General features: G+C 43.7%; 1 protein-coding gene across 1 annotated transcript; it reads right to left on the reverse strand.

Moving 5' to 3' along the window:
* Positions 1-2,815: 2,815 nt before the first annotated feature.
* On the reverse strand, positions 2,816-10,940 carry GLYATL2 (glycine-N-acyltransferase like 2). Its single transcript, XM_068989355.1, has 5 exons — positions 10,863-10,940; positions 7,582-7,689; positions 6,322-6,448; positions 6,050-6,227; positions 2,816-3,221 (listed from the first exon to the last, which is right to left on the reverse strand). Exons 1-5 carry the CDS (start codon positions 10,938-10,940, stop codon positions 2,816-2,818), a joined length of 897 nt encoding a protein of 298 aa, XP_068845456.1.
* Between the last annotated feature and the right edge of the window lie 6,339 nt (positions 10,941-17,279).

Genomic DNA, 17,279 nt, shown 5'->3' on the forward strand with positions numbered 1-17,279 from the left:
AGTAGCAGTCTTTGAAGACTCGCTGCCACTGCTGTTGCTGCTGCTTCCTGGGGAGAATAAATGTGTCTGCAGTCCCCACAGCTCCTTGAGTCTTCTTCCAGCTTCCCTGATCTGCAGTTCCGTTCAGCCACTCAGCCGACTCTTTGCGACCCCATGGACTACAGCATGCCAGGCTTCCCTGTTCATCACCAACTCCCAGAGTTTACTCAAACTCATGTCTGTTGAGTCACTAATGCCATCCAACCATCTCGTCCTCCGTCATCTCCTTCTCCTCCCACCTTCAATCTTTCCCAGCATCAGGGTCTTTTCCAATGAGTCAGCTCTTCGCATCAGGTGGCCAAAGTATTGGAGTTTCAGCTTCACCATCAGTCCTTCCAGGGGACACCCAGGACTGATCTCCTTTACAATGGACAGGTTGGATCTCCTTGCAGTCCAAGGGGTTCTGAAGAGTCTTCTCCAACACCACAGTTCAAAAGCATCAATTCTTCCATGCTCAGCTTTCTTTATAGTCCAACTCTCACATCCACACACTACTACTGGAAAAACCATAACCTTGACGAGACGGCCCTTTGTTGACAAAGTAATGTCTCTGCTTTTTAATATGCTGTCTAGGTTGGTCATAACTTTTCTTTCAAGGAGTAAGTGTCTTTTAATCTCACGGCTGCAGTCATCATCTGCAGTGATTTTGGAGCCTCAAAAAATAAAGTCAGCCACTGTTTGCACTGTTTGCCCATCTATTTGCCATGAAGTGATGGGACCGGATGTCATGATCTTCGTTTTCTGAATGTTGAGCTTTAAGCCAACTTTTTCACTCTCTCTTTCACTTTCATCAAGAGGCTCTTTAGTTCTTCTTCACTTTCTGCCATAAGGGTGGTGTCATCTGCATATTTGAGATTATTAATATTTCTCCCAGCATTTGGCATGGACCAAATGTCTTATGGACTTCTTGGATAGGACCAAATGCCCTGCAAGGGCAATGACAAGTGTCCTTGTAAGAGGGACACAGAAGGAGATTAGAATACATAAGAGGAGACTATGTAAAGATGATGGAAGTAGGGAGAAAAAGTAAAGTGAGGTTGGATCGCAAGCCTAGGGATGTGGGAAGCTTCTTCAGGCTCAAAAGGCAAGGACATAGATTCTCCCCTAAAGACTCCAGAAGCTGGCTTTGCCAATACTTTTATTTTTATCCCATAAGACCCATTTAGGGCTTCCCTGGTAGCTCAGAAAACAAAGACTCCTCCTGCAATGAAGGAGATTGGGTTTGATCCCTGGGTCAGGAAGATCCCCTGGAGAAGGAAATGGCCACCCACTCCAGTATTCCAGCCTGGAGGACTCTATGGACAGAGGAACCTGGAGGGCTACAGTCCATGGGGTCACAAAGAGTTGGACACGACTGAGCAACTAATGTTTTCACACTTTCACTTTCAAGACCCATTTTAAGTTTCTGACTACCAGAAACATAAGGTAATAATTGTTGCTTTAAGTCAGTAAGTTTTAAAAATAGTTTTTGTTGCAGCATAGTTGGTTTACCTGGTTTACAATTGGGGGTTAGTTTCAGGGGTACAGCAAGGTGACTCTGTTATATGTTTATGCAAATCCAGTCTCCTTAGATTCTTTTCCCAGGCCGGCCATCACAAAGTGTCCAGGAGACTTCCCTGGCTCTACAGTGGATCCTCACTAGTTATCTGTTTTACATATAGCAGTGTGTGCGTGTCAGCCCCAATCTCCCAATTTATCTTTCTCCTCCCTTATCCCCTGCTGACTATAAGTTTGCTTTCTGTATCTGTGACTCTATTTGTTTGCTAGATAAGTTCATTTGTATCCCTTTTTAAGATTTCACACATACATCTATCATGTGATTTTTGTTTTTCTGTGTCTGACTTACTTCAGTCAGTGTGACAACCTTTAGATCCATCCAGCTTGTTGCAAACGGCATTGTTTCCCTGTTCATGGCTGAGCAATACGCCGGTGTGCATTTTTACCGCATCTGCTTCATCCACTCCTCGGCTGATGGACACTGAGGCGGCTCCCATGTCTTGGCTACTGTGAATAGTGCTGTAGTGAACACTGGCGTGCATGTGTATCTTTTAAATTACTGTTTTCTCGGGATATATGTCCAGGAGTGGGATTGGTGGATCATATGGTAGATCACGTCACTGGATCACCAGTCACTAAATTTGTGGTGATTTGTTACAACAACAGTAGGAAACTGATACAGCATAGATCTAAAATCTTACTGAAAATATGAAGTTAGGCTATACAACTCAACTTAACCAAGTTTCCGTGATGAAAAGCTCGTCAGAAAACCAAACTTTCACTGATGGCCACATAATTTAATTCAGTATAGTGCCTCAAAGCACTTTTGAGGGCACCCAAGACCAACAGCAGTGACGCTAAAGCGTTTTGAAAGATCCTTTGGGAACCTTTGTAGGAAGAAGAGAAGAACACCAGAGAAGAGACTTTCAAAGGAGACCTTTTATTCTCAAATTAGAAGCATGAAAAAGCAAAATTCTTCCCTAAAAGAAGCCTTCTTCAAAGAAGAAAGTGGGAAATGTTAGCACTAATGATTGACACTGGGTAATTTCAACTCTGAGACATTTCTCACCGTAAAGGAAAAGCATGACAGCAAGGAGCCAAGCTTCTAATGTTTTGGAATATACAAGAGAAAGAAGATAAAACTATTCCGGAAGTGTGGCCTGAGCAGTGCCTGAGCCCCAGATAAGTGGATGGTTTTTGCTGCTCGTGTAGACTACATTTGTTTGCACTGATTTTTTTTTCCCCTGATAAGGAACACTTGAAATGGACAGTAGCACCATCAATATTTCTTCGGGGTGCATTTCCACTGGTGCCAGCCACAAAGAGCATTCCTGAACCCAAAACTGATCAATACCTGTTGAGTTTTTTCTTTATCTTCTGCCACGTGGATATAAAATGGCATTTTTTTGGAAAAAAAATATGCTATGCTGTGGCAACCCATTTGCCACATGTGGCCTTGGCCTCGGTATTTGGGGAAAGTGTAACCCATTCTTATCTCACAGGACTGTTCTGTCAGAAACCAAGAGATGGGGTTCCCTTCTGCACTCAGAATACCAAATCCCGCAAAATTCTGGAGACAGCGTTCAATATATTTCAAGCTCTTCTCATTTTTTCCCAACTCCCAGTGCTCATTCACAAGCTTTGCATGCGAGACATCCAGGAAGATGCTCTGAAAGGTTTCTTTCCTGTCAAGAAAAAAATGTACATTTATTCAGCCAACATTCAGAAAGCATCAGGATGGCAGAAAACGTGACACTTCCCTTTCCTTAAGGATCCACAGCCCAGAGGAAGAAATAGATGTACCCTTCACACACACACACACACACACACAACTATTTATATGCCTGCTTAAAAGTGTTCCCAAATAATTGAAAGTGAGAAAATCCTCAGTCATTTATGGGACATTTAATAGCAGAGAGTTGGCTAGATATAGCATAGCATATCTCAAAAAGCCCAACCAAACACCCCAACAAGGAGAATAACAGTATATGTTCCTAAAAGAACAAGGACTATTAGCCATGCAACCTTCCATGTGGCTGAATTTTCTTTAAAGTTTCTTGTATAAAAAATGCAGGATTGAGAGGTACAAGCTACGATGTATAAAAGGGATAGGCTACAAGGATATACAGTGCAAGGAAACATATTCATTATGTTGAGATGACTTTTAAATGAAATATAGCCTAAAAAAATATGGAGCCTCTAAACTGTACACCTGAAACTAATATGATGTAAATCAACTAAACTTCCATTTAAAAATTTAGATTTCAAATTATACTTCACAAAATATCTAAATACACAAGATAATGTTTCTTCCAACAGATAGTTCAACAAAATGTACATCATAGGGAGATGAGAGCCATGTTGATCTTATGGCGTCATGTGTCCCAAAAACCCATCACCACATACCACTAGAGAAGTACAAAAATGCAGTTTCAGGAGCAGAAACATAGGAAAAAAGGATATTGGATTTTTTGTGTGTGTGGTAATAATCAGGATTTTAGCCCTGATTCTATTATTGGACAAGTTACCTGAGACTGCGTTTTCTCCTCTGCAAAATCAGAATAACATCTTCTGTGGGAAGGAGTGGTTGGCGCAGAAGGAAGATCTCCAAGAAGTCTTACCCCTTCTCAAGGAGGAAGAGTTTCCAGGGGCTTGTCAGTTTCAAAGTCACTTCACATTTTCCACTGGGTGGGGTCACAAGGGCTCGCAACTGTCTACACATAGGTGAGGCTTTCTCTCTGTCATCCTCAAACTGATTCTGGTCCTACTTCCTCAAAGATCTCCAGCATCCTCACATGACTTCCTCCTGTGCTACAGGTAAACCCAGAGGGGCAAGACATCCAAATATATATTTGGGTTTAGAGGAAATAAAGAATCGCCTTAGGACAGGCACTTCATTCCAGATGTCCAGTTATAAAGTCAAGTATTATTTAATCCCTATCTACCATTTTTCTCCATGCAAACATTTCTTTTATGATTCTCACGGGAACCCAGTTGAGCCAGAGCAGGGTTCAAATATTATTGACTCTCCTGGCTAAATCAATTCTACGTGTTTAGTGTATATTTAGATTTTATTTATTTTTTGATGTAGTGATACAATTATTAAGCATAAATGGATGTCAGTGGAAAATAATTGTTTCCTTTTTCTCTGTTTCCTTATCACACAGTTACCTTCTCCAGAGGCAACTAGTGGTGTGATACATTTGTGTAACTTTCCAGAGGCATTGTTTGGAACTTTAGATGCGCTCTGCTGTGATGACACACTGTCTACACGATTCTGCCCATCTTAGTTGTTGCTGATGTTGTTGCTTCACTAAGAATATGTTTTTGTTGTTGCTGTTGCTTCAGAATATATTTTTGGAATTGTTTCCTTCTTAGTTCACAGAGGGCTGCTTCATTCTTGTTAACGGCTGTATATTATTCCAGCGTTTGGACTGTACCATAGTAAATCTATCCATGTCCCTACTGAAGGATGGGTTTTTTAATATGCTATGCTATCATATGTTCATACATCACGCACACCAACCAATTTGGTAAAATCTTCCATCTAATGCACGTATTGTTTTACCGAGGCACTTCAATTCTAGGAGTTCAGTTTTCAGTAATACTTATACAACTTGTGTGATGACCTATTTGTGAAGACATTTATTGCAGAATTTTTGTTATCAGGAAGAACTGGAGAGAAATCAAGTGTGTAAATACGGGCACACAGAATTGCACATCTCCCTCTTGTGGTAATCTATGCAGCTGTCAAAATAAATGAAGGGTGCCTGTATGAGCTTACGTGAAAGATGTGTGTAACACATTGCTGGGTGAAAAGAGTGAATTGCAGTGTAGTCATGCATCTGGTGTAGAGAAAAAACGAACAAGACGACTCACACATGCAGAGTTCTAAAAGCAATGCTAAGAGTGTCTACACATGGACAGAAATCCAAGCGGGCAAGCCTTCACTTTTTACTTTGCATATTTGTAGCCTTTGCACAGGGCTTCCCTGGTGGATCAGTGGTAAAGAATTTTGCAATGCAGGAGATGCAGGTTTGATCCCTGGGTTGGGAAGATCCTTTGGAGAAGGCCCACTCCAATTTTGTTTCCTGGGAAACCCATGGACAGAGGAGCCTGGCGGGCTACAGTCCATTGGGGTTGCAAAAGAGTCAAGTACAACTTGGCGGCTACACACACACACACACACACACATGGACTTTGCATAGTATGAGGTTCTGTTTTTTTTTTTTCAAAAAATGAATAGTTTCAGTAAAAGGTTTTCAGTTCCACCAGGATGTGCAACATTCTTCTGGGAGCACTCTTGTGAGATCTAAGGAAGTCGGAAAGAACCTCCCCTAACGGAGCTCCTGCCCGAGCTCAGCAAGCGTCACCTACCGCAGCTCCCTTTCTCGCCTGTGCAGCTCTGAACACCATGACTATTTAGCCTCAGATCCTACATTTACAAGTCCGGCCCATAGTGCAACTGAACTATTCTATCAGAAATTTCAGAAGCAAAAGGTAAAAATCTCACCTTTTATCTTCAAGCACTTTAGGAGTTTTTAATAACTTCATCAAATCCATCTTGTCACCACTCGATGCCTCGAGTGTTGGTTTTTCAAACACAAAAAGCATGGTTCTCAGATAATCCACCTGCGCTGATTTTGAAGCTGCAACTTTTTGTAATGCCTCACCCAAGCTCTCTTGACAACCTGTGGAGAGGAGAAAAGCAAGCATCATTTCACCCCCTTTCATATCTACTATAAATTAAATGAGACATCTTTGGCTTTAATTTAGACCAGTCACCTTGGATCTGGAAGGCTTGTTCCCAGTTGATGACCTGCGGGCACGCTAGGACTTCCTCTAACTTGTCAGGAGCTTTGGTGAAGATGTGGTAAGTGTTGGTATAATGATCCAGGTCATCCTTCATCTCCTGACGTAACAAATACCAATCACATTTACACACTGATGTCATCCACAAAATGCTCTGCCCATGTCCCGAGTGCTAGAGACTAATTTGCTGGATGGGCTTTGGTGCTGTTGTGTGAGAGAGGTGCAGACATTTCCGTGGACTCCCCTGTAGAAGAAGCCACTGGAAGGGGCTCCTTCCTGGTGGTGCCCTGGAGTCAGCCGCCCTTGGGGCGCCGGGCAAGCAGTCCCAGTGTCTGAGATGGAAAGTGCAGCCGAAAGAGTGCGTGTTCAAGGCCCCAAAGAGTGGGGGCTTGCAGGGTGGAGGGAGGCACACAGAACAGGGGTGGGGGCCAGGCTCCTGGTCTGTGAGAAGGTGACACCTCGCTAATTCTGAAAGTGAATTCCCAGGCGGCGCTAGTGGCAAAGAACCCGCCTGCCGGTGCAGGAGATGTAAGAGATGCGGGTTCAATCCCTGGGTTGGGAAGATCCCCTGGAGGAGGGCACTGCACCCCACTCCAGTATTCTGGCCTGGAGAATCCCATGGACAGGGGAGCCTGGCTCACCCCCAGGGGCCGCTGCAGGCGACGCTGCGTTCTAGCACTCCTGTATGGATAAGGGGGGTGTTAAGGTATCGCTACTCTGGGAAGGATGGGATTCGTGACTCATACTCCCCTGAAAGATGAAGACACTCTTATGAAACAAACATGGCCTCTACTGTTTCACAACCCTCTGACATCGTCATTTTTGTCAACTTCTTCTGTGTTAGGAAAGCAGCGGTCTTAGACCTCACACTCAGCACTGCTCAAAGTACTGTCGGGTTGCGGTTATCGAGTCATAAGGAAAGCAGAACACTTCCTGACCGTTTGCAATCGCAGGCATCTAGGATGAGGAGGGTGCCTCTCATCGGAGTCTCGACAGGAGAGAGCTGACTGAATGGAATTCTAGAGCAACTTCCAGGTCCCGGACTATTGGCTCTGAGGTCCACTCCCGCGCTTCGTCTCGCCATCCTGCCCTCTCCTCCAAGCAACCCTTCCCAAATCTGCAGGAATCAGGTGTGTCAAGATCCTCCCCCCAAACCCTGCCGGCCCCTGGCTGCAGCCCCTCGTCCCCATCCTGAGGGTGAGCGGCCTGACCCTCAGGAGCCAGGGGCCTCACCTCCTTCTGAGGCCGTATGATGACTGTCTGATACTCTGGCCAGGCGTCCACCAGCACCTCCAGGTTGAATGGGTTTTTATTTCTAATGTGGAAAAGGGTGCCATACACCTACAAAGCAGAAACAAAGCAGGAGAGGATGAAGTTTCTCTTTGAGACAGGGTCTTGCCGGTGGCACGGAAGTAAAAGCAGGAGTTAGAAGGACTTGATGGGGGACTTCCCACATGGTCCAGGGGCTATGACCCCCAGCCCCCAGTGCAGGGGACCCAGGTTCGATCCCTGGTCAGGGAACTGGATTCCACATGGTGCAGCTAAGGGCTCACATGCTGCGGCGAGAGATCCCATGCACTGCAACTGAGGCCTGGTGCAGCCACAGAAACAAATGAACGTTTTTTTAAAAGAAGGACTTGAAACGGCAGGACTAGTGCTTCCAGGATGGCACGTTGGACTATTCGTCAAAAGACATACTGCAAAATGGTGCAGGAAGGATCCCCCAAAATCCAAGTTAACAACGAATGAACTGGCTTCTCTAACATGTATTCATTCATTTTTTGAAAAATCCATACTATTGATATTTTTCCTATTTTAAACATTAATACCACACCATCTATTCAGCATCTGTCCATTATATATTAAATTTGTGTCAAACATGGAGAATTCAAAGGTGGATATGATGTAGCTGCTGCCTTCAAGTTAAGTCTACAAGGGCAAAGAAATACACAGTCTAATCGTAAAAAAGCACGTGTTCTGATAGGTCTGTGCACATGGTCAGGTGGGGTCGCAAAAAGGCAGAGTCACTACCTGTCCAGAAGTGGTGGGAGACTTACAGAAAACCTAACATTTAAATTGGACCATGAAACTTCTGCAAAGTGCACTTTTAGAAGAGGTACTTTTGCTTAAGAAAAGAAACCAGTGAGTCCTCTAAGAATAATAAAAGGGAGTATTCACTCCTTTTCCAGTCAGTCTGAGTGAGGAGCGTTTACCTTGTAGCAGAGCAGTATTAACATCTAGGTGGTTCACCCAGGGGACAAAGAGGCTGACCATGGGGCTCACTTTGTGGATGCTGGTAGCACTGATAGCTGGAGAAGGTGGAGACCTCAGTAGAGAAATGTAAAGACTGATTTGAATTTTAAGTTAATGTGAAATCTTGGCAGAGAACATTTTAATAAATAAATGCCTTATGAGTATTTAAAAGATGCTTCCATATTTCAAAATATAAGATGTGTGTTTGACATTGTGTCTGGGAAGGAAGGGCTGGAACCTGGAGCCTTTGGGACCTGCTGTTCCCAGCCTTCCCAGGATTGCTTGATCCTCATAAGCCCAGATGTTGGCCCAAAAGCAAAATTTGAAAGTTATGTTGTAAGCCATTTTGATGTCCTTGACCAATAGCATGCCTGCTAAGAAGCAAGAGGCATTGTTGCCTGGATGAATAGAGGGTGTGTTTCAGGCCTGAGACGTCTGAGTTAAAGAGCTTGATTTTCATTGAGCATTTCTCTGGTGATTTTTCTAGTTATCCCTGATAATTCTGTGTACTGTGCGTGGTGTTTTTTTTTTTTTTTTTTGAAATGAGGTGTGTCCAGTTTTTAAACCTAACAACTACTTTTGGGGACTTGCCCGCATCTCTGGGATTTGAATGGGGGCTGTGTCCTGTTTTACTGCCTTTTAAGTTTACATTTAACATGTTCCTCTTCTCTCCTCCCCTTGCCCACTGGGGACTCCTCTTTGGCTCCTTAAACTTTGCTGCTTAGAGTAGAAATCCAGCAGGCAGGTGGTCATGCTGCAAGTTCTTTCTGGACCTCTGGCAAAGGGAGTGATCAGTGAAGGCCACCACTCCCTTGGGATCTGCAAGGCTGGGCGTTTTCGGTACCTGCTGTCCACAGCCCTCCACTGTTATCGGAATACTTTGCCAGTGCACCAGTCTCTTTGGAGATAAAAATGTTCGCGTGTTACTAAATGTTAATTTTCTTTTGCAGAAAATAGAGTACCATGTCTGAATTAATTATTAATATTTAAAATATTTCATTCCTTAACCCCCTCATTTGCTTTGCTCACAGCCGATTCAGTTCCTTTGTTTGGCAGAATTCTGCAGTGTGTGTGTCACCCACCATTGAGACTGTTCAGCTCCTGATATATGTGTATTGATTTGTTTCTGGTGGTAGCTTGTCCTGAAATGTGTGTAGCAAGCAGGTATTTTATGATAAAATTGTTGTGTAGTGCATGCTTTGTGTGGAATTCAGAGGAAAACCCAGATTCAGTGATTAACAATGCCAAAAAATGCAAGTAACTAGCCATTGTTCAAATAACACTGGTGCTATTTCTCTTCTGTGGCCTTTTAGACTTTTGTTGCCCTAAAATTCCATTTTGTTGGGAACCCATTTCCCACCTGGTCTTTCTTGACAGGGTTTTTTTCTATTTTTAAACAGTTTCTAAATAAAATTCTGTATTTTTAAAAAATAAATAAATAAATAAATTGGACCATGAAAAATAAATGAACCTGGTGAAGTAAAGAGAAGAGGAAGACAAGCAATTTCCGTTAGGAGAAGGAGCATGATTGGAGGCTTGAAGGTGTTGAGATTTGATCCCACCTGCTGAACTGTGAGGGGTCAGTGATCGTAACACATAGTACATGTTCCATGTTGGGAAATGAAGAGACATTTTTGATAAACGTTTGTATATCCAGTTAAGGAGTATGGGCTTTAATGCTTTGGACAGGAACCACCACTAGCATTTTAAAGCAAGGGAGTGATATGCTCATATGCGTGTCAGAGAGTTACTCTGGTTACCAAGTTGCAGGTGACCAATCGCTTGGGACAGTTAAGGAAGTCCACTACACATCACAGCAGAATCGATTCAAAAGATATTGTAGGGTCTTTCCTGGTGGTCTAGTGGCTCAGACACTGAGCTCCCAGCGTGGCGGGGAGCAGGCTCAACCCCTGGTCAGGGAGCTAGACCCTGCATGCCGCAGCTAAGACCCAGTGCAGATAAATGAGCAAAAATCGATTTTAACACGATATTGTGCATGTATGGCTGAGTCCCTGCGCCGTTCGCCTGAAACTGCCACAACATCGCTAATCAGCGATGCCCCAATACAAAATAAAAAGGTTTCTTAAAAGACACTGAAGAATCCCCAGGGAAGTAAAGGAGGTGATTGGACGTGGGTGTTACGTTAGTCCCAGGCAGGAGGAATCTTGGACTTGCACCTCCATCTGCCCTGGAAAGTCCTGAGCCCGAGTCTGTCTTCACACCTTAGTCCTCTCTGCACCCATCTCCCCCTACTCCCTTACCTTCAAGGACTCAGGGATGCGCTCTTCCAAGGACTCATACAAAATCTGAAGTTGCTGGGGTTCACGAAGCACAAACATCTTATGTAGCACCCAAGCCCCTTCCCTGAGGAAGACACTCTGAGGAAAGAAACACACCAACAAGAACACCTGGAGATCTGAGACAGGTATCCCGGAAGAGCAAGAAGTCCCCAAGGACAGCCACGCATTGCTCCAGGTACAGTATCATACCCAAGGTTGCGCCCAAGTACCAACTGGCAAAATCCAGAAACTGGAACTGTATGTTAGCAACCTTGAAACAGAGAAAACCTTGTATTCAATAATTCCACTTCTAGGAACTCATACAAAGGAGATAATAGCAGACACCTATAAGAATGTAAACATAAGAAAATTTACTGAAACGACATAGTATATAAGTAAGATACACTTATGAACATTCTTCAGTCTCATACACACAAACATCTGACTGCATATATAATTATATTATATATATATATGTATATTACATGTACTCGATCAAGGAATATAGAATACTTAAAGACATTATACAAGAGTAACCATATTTTCTAAAAATTGACAAATATAAGAAATTCCAAGCAATTTTGATGGCTTATAGGAGAGGCAGCAAATTTTTTTAAATCTTGACAATCCTGAAAAATCCAACATCCTGTGTATGTGTGTTCAGTCACGTCCAACTCTTTGTGACCCCATGGACTGCAGCCTGCCGGGCTCCTCTGTCCTTGGAGTTTTCCAGGCAAGAGTACTGGAGCAGCTTGCTATTTCCTTCTCCAGGAGATCTTCCCAACCCAGAGATCGAACCCATATCTCTTGTATCACCTGCAGTGGCAGACAGATTCTTTACCACTAGTGCCCCCTGAGAAGCCTTGCATGTGTGTGGAGGAAAAAAGTGAAAGTGTTAGTTGCTAAGTTGTGTCTGACTCTTTGTGACCTCATGGACGGGAGCTCCTCTGTCCACGGAATTCTCCAGGCAAGAAATACTGGAGGGGGTAGTCATTCCCTTCTCCAGGGGATCTTCCCGACCCAGGGATCAAACCCAGGCCTCCTGTACTGCAAGCAAACTCCACTGTCTGGGCCACCAGGGAAGCCCACAGTGCGTATAGCCGAAACAAGACAAACAGAAACGGAATGGCCAAGAACGCGATCGCTGGAGTAGGCAGTCACGTTACTTGAATGTCTCTGAGCTTCACTTTCTTTGTCTATAAAATAGGCATAATAATAGCTCCTTTGTAGGCTGTTTTGAGGATTATGTCATCACAAAATGTATGTGATGTGTTTTGCGAAGTGATAGATGGTATGTGTGTGTGTATGTGTGTGTGTGTGTGTAAGTATGTGTGTGTGTGTGTGTATATATATATACATATACATATATACCTGAGGGAAAATGAGAAGATCTTCAAATTCAAGCAAGGGAAAATAGGATTTGAATGGCTTCTGGTGTTCGTTAGTGAAAATACAGACTGGGAATACACACAGGGATTCCCCAGCATTGCTTAAGACCAGGTTCAGATGAAAACCCTCACTGGAAGGGGTAATTATCCACACAGGTGAGCTCAGCACCCAGAGACTAGAGGCAGAAGAGACAGATTGAAACAAACCAGGGTTAGATTTTCCAGGCTTAGACCAGCAAAAAAGATAAGTGGCAAAGTAAATATTTGAGAATGAGATGATGACACTCAACTGAATTTGTGGGATCTAGGTGAGAGAAGGGGTTTCCCTGATGCTTCGGATGGTAAAGAACCCACCTGCAATGCAGGAGATCCGGCTCTGATCCCTGGGCTGGAATGGCTTCCTGGAGCAGAGAAAGGAAAGGCAACCCACGGCAGCATGCTTGCCCGGAGAATCTACATGGACAGAGGAGCTTGGCCGGCTACCGTCCACAGGGTTGCAAAGAGTTGGACACAGCTGAGCAAAACTAACACTTTTACTTTCAGGAGAGAGAAAGAAAGAAGTAAAGTAGGAGACAGGTCCAACCAAGTGGGAGAAGATGTAGAGTGTACGATGAATTTACTTTATGAGGCTAAGAGAACAGCAGTGGTGATGGACAGGGGAATATATTCATAGAATAGGGGGTTGGGATGAGGAATTAGGCTGTTAGAGGTGAGGCTGTCAGAGGTAGATCAGTTCTGGATAGATGGCTGTAGGCGTCAAGATGACAGAGTAGGAGTCTGGAAGGGACTGGGAGCTGCAGGTGCCAGACCCGTCACCAGAATGTGGCTGGCGTTTGAGGGTCAAGTGCCAAATATATCAATAAACAGAGCGAGGTCTGGCAGAAAGCAGCCTGAAAGAGTAAAGCTTCATCTTAGCCATATGGCCCGGCATTCAAAGGAAGATGTTTGCTATGCAAGTAACACTTTCAAAGCATGGATTGAAGACCAGGGCCATGCAGACTCTCATCTTTACTCAGGATTCCTATGGGTGCCTGAAGGGTGGCAGGGAAAGGCACGGGTTGATCAGTAGTCTATAATTCAGGGAAAGGATCTGAGAAGCCTGACAGTTCAAACCACTAGCTTTGTACTCAAAATACTTTATTTTCAAAGGAGTTTCTAACTCCAGGGACCTGTAATTTCCTTGAGAAATTCATTCTCAGCCCTGGGACACTGGTGAGTGCTCTTCCAAGGTTTGCAGGGGGGAAATGAATGAACAAATACACATTCTCTAGAATCGGGCTTCCCTGGTGCCTCAGCTGGTAAAGAATCCGCTTGCAAGGCAGGAGACCCTGGTTTGATTCCTGGGCTGGGAAGATCCCCTGGAGAAGGTATAGGCTACACACTCCAGTATTCTTGGGCTTCCCTGGTGGCTCAGCTGGTAAAGAATCCGCCTGCAATGTGGCAGACCCGGGTTCAATCCCTGGGTTGGGAAGATCCCCCGAAGAAGGGAAAGGCAACCCGCTCCAGTATTCTGGCCTGGAGAATCCCACAGACTGTAAAATGAAGGAACAAACACACATTCTTTAGAATAGGACCCTAATTAATTGAAAGGTTGAGAAGAGACACGAGTTTGGCTGTCTAAAACAATTCTGCTTACCTGCAGTTTCTTTGTAGACGTGTGTGCAGAGCACCTTCTGCAGTTGCTCACTGTGACAATGGAGAAATTTCTCTAAAGGCCACAAACAGTCTCACCCACAATAAATCCCAACTGATTCAGATTGTCCCTGTTTAGCATAAAGCTCCAAGTTGCGGATTCTTATTGAGCAAACTGTGGCCTGTTCGTTTACAGGAACGAAGTTAGCGGCTTTGTGCGCCAGAGGAAGACTGGGAACATGTCCCGTACCGAGCAGATTCTACGTTTATAAGTTTCCCGCCACAGCTCCCACACTGGCACTTGTAGCCAATTGGCTAATCCAAAGCAGTAATAATAAGGTAATTTGCAAAAATGACCTAGCTGCAGCAATATTCAAATACATCATTTGGGCAAACAAAAGATGGAAATTTTGGCTTCTTTGTGAAATACTCAGCCTCGAGACTTTAACCTCTTGTGACCTCAGCACCTTCAGAGGTTGAGATTCCTTGCTTCCAATGCAGGTGGCACAGGTTTGATCCTTGGTCGGGGAACTAGAATCCCACAAGCCACATGGCATGGCCAAAGTATATATATATATATATATATATATATATATAATTAATTTTAAAAGTTAAAATTTAAAAATTCCTAAAGGAATATGATCTACTTTAACATTTTGGAGACCCTGAAATAGAGGAAAGGGATACTAAGTAGTCAAAGTCTTACCCATTTTCTGGAATGTTGTGAACCAACTTGAGAAGTTTTAATCATTCAGGAAATGAGAAAGGGAAATGCTATTGTCACACAAACAAGGAAGATGATGTTGAAAGGCAACATCGTCCCTGAGGTCACAAAGCTAGCCAGCATTAATGCCTTGAGCTGAAGCCAAAGGCCAGGATCTCTTACGAAACTATGATTCTTCAGTAAGCGATCCCTCACCCCTGGCTAGGTCATGTCTCCTTACAAACCTACCTCATTCACTTCAGGTGACATATTAAAAACCACTAATGAGGATTTAGAACTCACGATTAATGCAAAGAAATAGAGGAAAACAACAGAATGGGAGAGACTACAGATCTCTTCAAGAAAATTAGAGATACCAAGAAACATTTCATGCAAAGATGGGCTCGATAAAGGACAGAAATGGTCTGGACCTAACAGAAGCAGAAGAGATTAAGAAGAGGTGGCAAAAATACACAGAAGAACTGTACATAAAAGAGCTTAACGACCCAGATAATCACGATGGTGTGATCACTCATCTAGAGCCAGACATCCTGGAATGTGAAGTCAAGTGGGCCTTAGAAAGCATCACTATGAGCAAAGCTAGTGGAGATGATGGAATTCCAGTTGAGCTGTTTCAAATCCTGAAAGATGATGCTGTGAAAGTGCTGCACTCAATATGCCAGCAAATCTGAAAAACTCAGCAGTGGCCACAGGACTGGAAAAGGTCAGTTTTCATTGCAATCCCAAAGAAAGGCAATGCCAAAGAATGTTCAAACTATCGCACAGTTGCACTCGTCTCACATGCTAGTAAAATAATGCTCAAAATTCTCCAAGCCAGGCTTCAGAAGTATGTGAACCGTGAACTTCCAGATGTTCAAGCTGGTTTTAGAAAAGGCAGAGGAACCAGAGATCAAATTGCCAACATTCTCTGGATCATGGAAAAAGCAAGAGAGTTCCAGAAAAACATCTATTTCTGCCTTATTGACTATGCCAAAGCCTTTGACTGTGTGGATCACAATAAAGTGTGGAAAATTCTGAGAGAGATGGGAATACCAGACCACCTGACCTACCTCTTGATAAACCTGTATGCAGGTCAGGAAGCAACAGTTAGAACTGGACATGGAATAACAGACTGGTTCCAAATAGGAAAAGGAGTGCGTCAAGGCTGTATATTGTCACTTGGCTTATTTAACTTATATGCAGAATACATCATGAGAAACGGTGGACTGGAAGAAACACGAGGTGGAATCAAGATTGCCGGGAGAAATATCAATCACCTCAGATATGCAGATAACACCACCCTTATGGCAGAAAGTGAAGAGGAACTAAAAAGCCTCTTAATGAAATTGAAAGTGGAGAGTGAAAAAGTTGGCTTAAAGCTCAACATTCAGAAAACAAAGATCATGGCATCCGGTCCCATCACTTCATGGGAAAGAGATGGGGAAAGAGTGGAAACAGTGTCAGACTTTATATTTTGGGGCTCCAAAATCACTGCAGATGGTGACTGCAGCCATGAAATTAAAAGACGCTTACTCCTTGGAAGAAAAGTTATGACCAACCTAGATAGCATATTCAAAAGCAGAGACATTACTTTGCTGACTAAGGTCCGTCTAGTCAAGGCTATGGTTTTTCCTGTGGTCATGTATGGATGTGAGAGTTGGACTGTGAAGAAGGCTGAGCGCTGAAGAATTGATGCTTTTGAACTGTGGTGTTGGAGAAGACTCTTGAGATTCCCTTGGACTGCAAGGAGATCCAACCAGTCCATTCTGAAGGAGATCAGTCCTGGGTGTTCTTTGGAAGGAATGATGCTAAACGTGAAACTCCAGTACTTTGGCCACCTCATGCGAAGAGTTGACTCGTTGGAAAAGACTTTGATGCTGGGAGGAATTGGGGGCAGGAGGAGAAGGGGACGACCAAGGATGAGATGGCTGGATGGCATCATTGACTCGATGGATGTGAGTTTGAGTGAACTCTGGGAGTTGGTGATGGACAGGGAGGCGTGGTGTGCTGCGATTCATGGGGTTTCAAAGAGTCAGACAGGACTGAGCGACTGAACTGAACTGAACTGAACTGATCTATGTGCTTGCTAAGGAAGGCACCATTTCTTTTCTTTTTCCTCTTGCCTATTTCAGTAATTCCATTTTTTAATCAAAAATTGTTCACACAACCTATGAAAGAATTTTTACATATTTGCAATTTTGTGTGATTAACTTTTTAACAAAGTTGCTCATAGTTACACAGTGTATTAATTCATCCTCTATTAAAAAATTGTCTACTTCATGCCAGGAAATGCATAATTTTTTATGTAGTTAAGATCGCACTGTGGATAGCTGAGGTTTGCTCTCTTTTGAATATCACACTAAGTATTTTCAAAGAGGTACAATCACATTTAAAGTCACCAGCAGTTCAAGCTCCTCCGGTTGAACAACTTTTGCCGAGAGTTCAGAGGTAGAGAGTCTGCTGCCTGACCCGAACTTATGAATTGAGAATCTGGCTCTTCTCTTGAATCAGCAAGAGGAACTTCTTTAGAAATGCTGATAGAGAAGAGATTTATCAAGAGGTCTCCCAGCCCAAGTGTCCTACTGTCTTTTTAGAAGCTGGCAGGGAAGACTCTGGAGAAGGAAATGGCACCCCACTCCAGTGTTCTCGCCTGGAAAATCCCAGCGGGCTACTGTC

This window comes from Capricornis sumatraensis, chromosome 16 (assembly GCF_032405125.1).
Source record: "Capricornis sumatraensis isolate serow.1 chromosome 16, serow.2, whole genome shotgun sequence".
Lineage (NCBI taxonomy): Eukaryota > Metazoa > Chordata > Mammalia > Artiodactyla > Bovidae > Capricornis > Capricornis sumatraensis.

What these genes read in the sequence shown, in the direction of transcription:
- GLYATL2 (XM_068989355.1), bottom strand. Translation starts at nt 10,940, where the DNA reads ATGTTTGTGCTTCGTGAACCCCAGCAACTTCAGATTTTGTATGAGTCC. An exon ending in GCATCCCTGAGTCCTTGAAG is followed by an intron (nt 7,690 to 10,862) that starts GTAAGGGAGTAG and finishes TCTGCTTTGTAG; the next exon opens with GTGTATGGCACCCTTTTCCA. An exon ending in TCATACGGCCTCAGAAGGAG is followed by an intron (nt 6,449 to 7,581) that starts GTGAGGCCCCTG and finishes TTGTTACGTCAG; the next exon opens with GAGATGAAGGATGACCTGGA.